The sequence below is a fragment of the Vidua chalybeata genome, chromosome 28 (genome assembly GCF_026979565.1).
Source record: "Vidua chalybeata isolate OUT-0048 chromosome 28, bVidCha1 merged haplotype, whole genome shotgun sequence".
NCBI classification, from domain to species: Eukaryota; Metazoa; Chordata; class Aves; order Passeriformes; family Viduidae; genus Vidua; species Vidua chalybeata.
The window spans coordinates 2,351,923-2,360,732 of NC_071557.1; the positions used below are offsets into that span (position 1 = coordinate 2,351,923).

At 50.9% G+C, this 8,810-nt stretch overlaps 1 protein-coding gene across 1 annotated transcript; it reads right to left on the reverse strand.

The window, feature by feature from the left end:
• Positions 1-249: 249 nt before the first annotated feature.
• NEFL (neurofilament light chain) lies at positions 250-5,011 on the reverse strand. The gene is made up of 4 exons (XM_053966458.1): positions 3,923-5,011; positions 2,645-2,769; positions 1,544-1,860; positions 250-818 (listed from the first exon to the last, which is right to left on the reverse strand). The coding sequence occupies exons 1-4, from the start codon at positions 4,970-4,972 to the stop codon at positions 631-633; spliced, it is 1,680 nt and encodes a 559-aa protein (XP_053822433.1). The 5' UTR covers positions 4,973-5,011; the 3' UTR covers positions 250-630.
• Positions 5,012-8,810: the final 3,799 nt, after the last annotated feature.

Genomic DNA, 8,810 nt, shown 5'->3' on the forward strand with positions numbered 1-8,810 from the left:
CCACATTTGCTTTTCCCCTGTGTATTGATTTGATAAAATTCCCATTTTTCAGAAGGGAGCTCGTGCTTGTTGCACCCTCAGCCAGTGAGACCCATCCCAGCCACCACCACACCCCAGGGTATTTTTATAAAATGTGTGAAATTTTACACCCCCAAGAGATTCTTCCCACTTCTCATTCACAAGATGAGTGGGATAAACCCCTTTATGAACCTTTTAAGGACATCAGTGACACAGGACATGCACGAGGAATCCGTGTAAGCATTTCCGAACTTTATTGACTGCTTTATTGCACGTACTTAATGAAGCCTCCATCACTTCCCCCACCCACCGTTTCCAGAATTATTTTAAATGCAAGTTAAAGGTAACCTTTCATTCCCATCACTTATTTTCCCCCCATTTTAAATGTTAAGGTTCTGGGTCACCCAGGAAGGACAGAAGCCCTGAACTCATACGTGGAACCATGCGGCACTCGGGGAGCAAGCCTTGGGTGCTCTGCAAGCAAACTCAGACTCTGCACAGGGAGAAACATCATAATCATGAACTGGAACCTCAGTGATCACTGAATTAAATAGGTGAGACCGCAGCTGGAGCTCAGTCAGTCGTTGGCTCTGATGGAAAGCTGCCCTCAGATCAAGCCTTCTTCTTGCCTTCACTCTCTTCCTTTCCAGCTGCTTCTTTCTCTTCCTTCTCCTCCTTCTCCTCCTCAGCAGCTTCCTCAGCAGCTTCCTGGGACTCCTCCCCTTCTTCTGCTGCTGTTTCTTCCCCTTCTCCTTCCTCTTCCTCACCCTCTTTGGCTTCTTCTGATTCCTCCTTAGCACCTTTGAAGGACAGAAAGATATTTCACATCCAGGTACAATTCCTGATGCCAGTTCAGTGGGAATCCCCTTCAACCCCACGCATTTTGGCAGCCAGCTACAGCAAAACTGCACAAGCAGTTTCTCCTGGATTTCAGGGGGAGTGAAACATTTCATAAAAACAAATCATGGCCTTGAAAAATAACAGTTCTGGACTCAGTGCTTAAAGCTTTATCCAAAGTCTTGAATTATCTTTCACTGCTCTCCAATTGGCTCTTTAATTAGCTGTAATTTCACTATAATTAAACTTTACAGTAAAAAACCCCTCACAATTCAATGGCCACCAATGCCTGGCAGAGGAGTGATGTTGCCATGCACTGAACCCAGTAATTCCAGCCCCACACATCAGCTGATGTTCCCATTATCTCGGGTTGCTCTGTGGGAATTCATATTTAGCTCAGGATGTCCTCGGTCCTTCTCTTTGAGGATGTCTGTAACACCTGAACATTATCATTGGGGGTTCTGGAAACCTATCATCTGCCTGATTTGAACACTCAACCTTATCTTCCATTCAATATTCAGACTTTCCCAGTAAGTTCCATGTGCTTAACCCCACCATCCTTTGGCTCATAGGAGTAGAAAGGGAAAGAGCTTTAATCATTAGCTTTTATCATTGGGATTTCTGGGGTTTATCCCATAGGAGGAGGGTGCAGCATGAATAAAAGGGATTTAAAAGTAACTCTAAGTACCTTCCTCCTCTTCTTCAGCCTCTTCTCCTGCTTCTTCCTCTCCTTCCTCCTTCTCTTCCTCCTCACCCTCTTCTGCAGGAGCTGCCTTGGCTTCTCCTGCTTTAGCAGCCTCGATGGTTTCCTCAATTTCAATCTGCTCCTCCTGGACGTGGCTGGAGTAGTAGGTGGGGAAGGAGCGGGTGGTCATCAGGTAGGAGCTGGACTGGAGGCCGCTGAAGGCGGACCTGCCGAAGGTGGGGGCACTCTGGCTGTAGCCACTGGTGATGCTGCCCACACTGGTGAAGCTGAGCCGGGTCTCTTCCCCTTCCAGCAGTTTCCTAGCAGGGAGAAATAAAAGCAAGGGGAAATGAGCTGGTTGTGCTGCAGCAGGACTCAGCATCACGAGCCCTGCAGACTGCACGTGGTTATTAATAAAGGGCTAGTTTTGCACTATGTGCCAATGCTACCCTATTTTCTTGGAATAATTCCTTCAGACGTGCCCATTGTGGGTGAATTAATAGCTTTCCTTGTGGGAAGGAACAGGAAAAGCTCTCTAGAACCAGGTCCCTCTGGCAAGGGAAAAACTAGAGGTGTATTTTGCCACCCTGCAGCTTGCACAGACCAGTGCAGCTGTAACAATTTGTTGCTGAGCTGTCAGACAAGGCTTGGAGCTGCTCTCTCAGTATTCCCCCTTGTGGCTTCCACAGAAATTTTGTTCCAGCATCGAAATCTCTCATTATCTGAGACAAAATATCACAGTTATTTAGCAGCAATTCTACTGGAAAATATTTAATTTGTAGATTTACAAGTTAGAAAAAAAAACCTGTTCTTGAGGGCATTTGAGGGATTTCCCATTTTGAGAATGAGCCACTGCTATTGAGGAATTCCATTGAAACAAAATCTCTTCCCCGAGTACAGAACAGGTACTTTTATCTGTAAGGATGGAGAACTGAGATCATTTATTGCCAAACTAAAAATTCTGTGCACATAGAGAGGAACTGATTAAACTCTGCCACAGACCTATGAAAATTTCTGCTGGGGGAATGATAAATAACCTGAATTCTCCTGAAGAGAATGGGAACTGCTCTGAGTTCTGGCTCATTAAAACATCCCCCACCATACCTATAAGCTGCAATTTCGATGTCCAGGGCCATTTTCACATTGAGCAGGTCCTGATATTCCTTCAAGTACCGAGCCATCTCACTCTTTGTGGTTCTCAGCTCATTCTCCAATTTGTTGATTGTATCCTGTTGGATGGAACAATATTGACAGCATAAAATTCTGTTCTCTCAAGTCTAGCAATAATCACAGGGAATTTCTCCAATCCTTTTAATTTAATCTTGCTCTAGCAGACAGAAACTGCACAGCTCCCACTCCACTCTCAGCCAAACAGCATAATTTAGCACCTTCCTGGCAGGTTTTCCACTCCACATTATTCCAAGTCCTATTTAACATAAAGAGCCCGATTTTCTGGTACCCAAGTGCTAAAGCATCCGTGAAATCTGTGTTTTGTTTCCTTTTGATTTTCACCTCTATGTGCTTTTTCTAATTTCAGCTTAGGGATACCCATTGATAATCCTTGCGGGTCCCTTCTAACTTGGGTGTGGTAAGTACTTACCACACTCGGGATATTCTATGATTCCATGATTTTCTGGTATAGTTCAGGCTGCATCAGTACATGGACACATGGATATTGTGCTTTATCAGGGGCATTTTGCATTCTGATTTTATAACACCTCACACTTTAGATAAACAATGTCTGGGATGATTTTGGTAATTCAGATCCTGATTTGGGTCTGTATTTCCACACCACATCCTGCTTTATAGCTCTGTGGCATTCTGCACTGTGATTTCAGGATGCCTTATCTGCAGCAGGGGCTCAGCACAAACCAGGAGAGATGCCCCCTGACAACCCCCCCAAACCTGATCCCCTCATCTGTGAGGCTCTGCAGACCACAACCCCATCTGTGAGGCTCTGCAGACCCCAACTGCCTTCACCTGTGGAGCCCAGCAAACCCTGAACCCTCTCACCTGCAGAACCCTTCAAACCCCAACATTCATCCCTTCACCTGCAGAGCACAGAAAACCCTGAAAGCCCTGAAACTGCAGAACCCTGTGAAACCTGACCCCTGCTGCCTGCAGAGCCCTGCAAACCCCATCATCCCCTCACCTGCAGAGCCCTGCAAACCCCAACATTCATCCTTTCACCTGCAGAGCCCTGCAAACCACATCATCCCCTCACCTGCAGAGCCCTGCAAACCCCATCATCCTCGCATCTTCAGAACCCTTCAAACCCCAGCTTCTCCTGACCTGCAGAGCCCTGCACACCCCATCATCCCCTCCCCTGAGGGACCCCGACCCTCGTCCCCTGAGGGACCATTCCAGCCCCTACCCCCTCACCTGCAGCGCGGAGATATCCGCGCTCTGCTTCTCTTCCAGCTCCTGCAGCTGTTTCTCCAGCGCCTCGTTCATGCCGCGGGTGGCCTCGATCTCCAGCGTCTTGGCTTTGAGCAGGCGGCGGCTCTCGGACACCTCGTCCTTGGCGGCGCGCACGGCGTCCGTGTTCTTGGCCGCGCTCTCGCTGAGCACGGTGAAGCGGCTGCGGAACCACTCCTCGGCGTTCTGCATGTTGCGCGCCGCCAGCTTCTCGTACTGCGCGCGGATGTCGCGCAGCGCGGCCGACAGGTCGGGCTTGGCCGACACGTCCATCTCCACGGACAGGTGCGCGTACTGGATCTGCGCCTGCAGCTCGGCCAGCTCCTCCTCGTGCACCTTCTTGAGGAAGGCCAGCTCGTCCAGCAGGCTGTCCACGCGCTTCTCCAGCTCCGCCCGCGCCAGCGCCGCCTCGTCCGCGCCCTTGCGCACCTCGAGCAGCCGCGCCTCCGCGTCCTCGCGGCTCAGCACCTCCTCCTCGTAGCGCGCCTGGAGCCCGCGCAGCGTCTCCTCCAGGCTCTCCCGCTCACCCTGCAGCGCCTGCTTCTCGCTCGTCGCCTCCTCCGCGGCCAAGCGCAGCTCGCGGATCTCCTGCTCGTACAGCGCGCGGAAGCGGGAGGGCTCGGCGTGCTTCTGCCGCAGCACCAGCAGCTCGGCCTCCAGCACCTTGTTCTGCTGCTCCAGCTCGTGGACGCGCTCGATGAAGCAGGCGAAGCGGTCGTTGAGGTCCTGCAGCTGCGCTCGCTCCTGGCTGCGGATGGACTTGAGGTCGTTGCTGATGGCGGCCACCTGGCTCAGGTCCAGGCTGTCCACCGAGTGCAGCAGCGAGCCCGAGGCGCTGGAGGTGGCGTAGCTGCGGCGCACAGACACGGAGGACACGGGCGCGGACAGGCTGGAGTACGCGGAGCGCGCCGAGCCGAAGCCGCCGCCGCTGCGCACCGACACATGGATGCGCGGGCTGTCCGCGTAGCGCCGCTTGTAGGACGGGAAGAATGGGTCGTACCCGTACGAGCTCATGGCTGCGGGGGCTCCGACGACGGCTCTGCGGCGGGCGCCGCCCGCACCCCGGTATTTATGCGCGGGGAGGGCGGGCGGTGCGGCCTCCGGGCGGGGACGGGGCGGGGCGCGGCGACACCGCCGCGGGGAGGCGACGCCCGGAGTGGTCCAGGCACCGCCGCCGGGAGGTGATGCCCGGAGTGATCCAGGCATTCATTCCCTCACTGCTGTGATGCCCTGAGCGGCACGGGCCGGACCTCGCTCCAGTGGTGCCTGGACAGCTCCGGCCATCACGGCAGGGACGGGATGCCTGGACAGCTCCGGGCATCACGGCAGGGACGCGATGCCTGGACAGCTCCGGGCATCACGGCAGGGACGCGATGCCTGGACAGCTCCGGGCATCACGGCAGGGACGGGATGCCTGGACAGCTCCGGCCATCACGGCAGGGAAGGGATGCCTGGACAGCTACGGGCATCCCCGCAGGCGCGGGGAGCTGTGACCAGCCTGCTCCGCAACAGCCTCGGCTCGGCCCCACCTCATCGTCTCAGCCCTGTCTCAGCCCTCCTTGGACGCAGCCTCGGACCCTCCTGGGGCATCTCCCGGCCCCGCTTCGGGCCCGCCTCTGGCCCTTTCAGATCCAGCTCCCCTCAGGTCTCCCTCTACCCCCAGCCCGCCAAGGCTGTGTTTAACACTCCTGCTCTGCTTCTCCACAGCTGCCCTGGCAGAAGCTTCGGGAATGTGCTGCAAGCCCCAGGTTGTGGCTGAGGTTGCCTCGGTGAGGTTGAGGGACACCCAACCCTGGCTGCAACTCAGAACCTCCAGCTGTATAAATAGCATAACTTTTTCCCTTCACTTTGCAGTTAGCACAAGGCATGAGTGCTCTTTGAGCCCCTGCATCCTCCCCATGACCATTGTTACAAATGGTCCCTAATAACCAGGTAATTATAGCATCATGGAATCGTGGAGTTGTTTGGGTTGGGAGGCACCTTAAAGCCATCCAGTGCCACCCTGCCATGGTGGGACACCTCCCACTGTCCCAGGTTTCTCCAAGCCCCATCCAACCTGGCCTTAGGCACTCTGGGGGAAGCCTGGCACTGTTATTTGTCCTTTCATTACATGAAAGCAGTGGCAGACACAGGGTGGTTCTCAATCCTGGCAGAGCACGCTGATACCTGGTTCCTTGAGATTCCCTGGAGCCGAGTCTGTCTGAGACATGGATCACAGGGACAGGATATTTATCCTTGTCTAATCTGGCTAATACAGAGATTAAATTGGACAGCTGCATTGCAGCTACCTCTGGGCCAGGCTGTTACCAATGGCTGATTAAAACAAAGCAGCATTTATGTAGTAAAGATTGATCAGAGGTAAATTAGAGATGTATTGAGCACAGACTGCATGAGAGGCTCAAAAAGACAATGAGAATTCACCTCTTGGAGTCAGAAGGGCAAATATATCACAAAACAGGCTCTTCAAGGTTTTCTCAAGGAAGGAATAAAAGTCAGTAAAGATTGGGGGACATTTATTAGATACCACAAAAATGCTGAGGTGCTTCCCAAAGAAAGGGGAAGGACTGAGTAACGTGTATGAATTAATGTGCTTGTCAGTAATTGCAGTGGTAATTGGGTATTTCTGGCACAAATAAATGTTTATTTAATGCCAGCCTTTAGGAAAGGTAGAGCAGGGTGGATTTAATGTATTTCCTGCTATTTTCCAGTGACCTCACACAGAACATCACCTGTTGTGTGCCAGCTTCTCCATAAGTTTCAGGGTATTTAAATACAAGGACCATTGATCTGTGAAGGGCAACGGCCTCTCAGAGGTACAAAGCTGCAGTCCCTGCTCATCGGAACTCATTCTGGATGGAATGAACTGTACCAAGAGCTCATCAAGGCTTAAGTGTCACTTATATCCCAGCAGAGCTGCTGGGAGAATTTATTCTGCAGAGTCCTCCTGAAGATCAGTGAAGCTGCTCTCAGCAGCCAGCACTGCAAGCCCGGCTTCTGCCTCAATTTTTATTCACCATTTGTTTTTTTAAATCCGAGTTGTGGCTGCATTCATGCATGTCAGAGCAGCCATTCATTATTCAGAATATGCAAAGGAGAGCAGCACAGGTAGAGTCTTCTGTGCTAATCTATTTTATCTTTAGCAGAGATTGGGCTTGAAAGGGGAAGAAATGAGGAACAGAGACACTGTACAGAGGAGGATTCCCAGCATGTTGGTCAGGAATTCAGGGAGTTGATATTTTCTGGAATACTCAGGTCCTGCAAACTGAAATACCTTGTTTCATGCCAATGGATTTATGCTAATCTGCCCTACAGCAACCTGAGCACAAGATTTAATTATTAATGCTATCATTTCTTATGCCATGTATTAATAAAAGAATGTACCTCAGCTTGTAAAAACCACTGCACTTCAGATCCCAGCAAAACAAGCCTTGTAACTGTAGGCTGTTAATATTCCTTTTCACATTTTTTTGGAGTGGAAAACCCTTTGCTGTGTGCCAGGAGCATGGGGAGGAACATGGGTGTCTGCAGACAGCCCTGCAGCATGGAAACTCCGTGGGACTCAGGGTGAGGATGGAGCTTTGGTACTCCAAGGAAAAGAAAGCCACTGCTGAAGGCATCCTGCTCCCCAGACTTGTATTTCCAGGCACAGGGGAGTGCTGCCAGATTCCATCATTCCCTTTGCGTCCCTTTTGTTGCTTTCTGCCTTAATGCAGAGCATTAGATGAGCCCCTGGATGTGTGTTAGAAAAATCAATATTGTGAGCAGAGGCAGGGGATAAAGCAGGGCCGGTTCCAGCCAGGATGGAGTGGCCTGTGCCACCTGTCTCACCTGCAGCAGCTCAGCACTCTCCCCCTTTGCCTCTGGTGGAGATGAAGCTGCTCCCTTACTGCTTGTGAGTGTCCCCAGGCCATCAACACTTCAGGCAGAGAATCCCAAACCCAGGTTCACCTCTTGAAAACATTCCCTGGGTGACCCAAATAATGCAAATTATTCAGAGGGATGATGCAGAAATGAAAAGGCAGCTGTGCCCCATTCCTGGAAGTATCCAAGGCCAGACTGGAGCAGCTTGGGACAGTGGGAGCTGTCCCTGCCCATGGCAAGGTGTGGCACTGAATGAATTTTGAGGTCCCTCCCAACCCAAACCATTCCATGATTCCAAATCCCACTGCTGGCCAAGGAAAAGCAGCAACTCCACGGCAAAGCATTTCTGTTCATTCCTGTTCATGTGCTGCATCCATAAATAACATATCCCCACCTGCACCTGGCATTTCCTCAAGGAAAAGCTCAGACCTGAGCCCTGTGCTGGGGCCTCACTGAGCACCAGGAAATTACCTGAATGCCCTGAATGCCCCAGTGAACTCTGGGGGGGGGGGGGGGGGGTTGCCTTTTCATCCCTTTTTAAGCAAAGATTTTCCTGTTTGAAACTGCAACAGGGACATTTCAGGTGGAGTCATCATTGTCTGCTGCTGCTTTTATTGCAGAAGCACAGAAGGAGCTGTGCCAGCTTAGCTGGGATTTACACAGAAATCAAGCAGTCATAAGTAAAAAAAAAAAAAACAAACCAAACAAACAAAAAAAAAAAAAAACCAAACCAAAAAAAAAAACCACCAAAAACAAAAATATTGGTTTTACTTTTTAAAAAAGTTATTTCTACCTCATAAAAGCCCAGCTCTGAGGGAGTGTGGAATCAGGCACTCCCACAGCTAAAAATGTTCAATAGCTCTGATGTCAGGTCTTATGTATTTATCTAAACTTATATCAAAGTGTCTGGATGAGTTGAATTAAAACAGGCAAAAGAAAATGCTCTGATCTATTTTGATGAATTGAAACAAAATCTCACATTTTAGGAATT

Excerpts from the sequence above, each read along its gene's own strand:
- NEFL (XM_053966458.1), bottom strand. The coding sequence starts at position 4,972 with ATGAGCTCGTACGGGTACGACCCATTCTTCCCGTCCTACAAGCGGCGC. Across the intron at positions 2,770-3,922 it reads CGGATATCTCCGCGCTGCAG|GATACAATCAACAAATTGGA; the intron begins GTGAGGGGGTAG and ends TCCATCCAACAG. Across the intron at positions 1,861-2,644 it reads ATCGAAATTGCAGCTTATAG|GAAACTGCTGGAAGGGGAAG; the intron begins GTATGGTGGGGG and ends TCTCCCTGCTAG.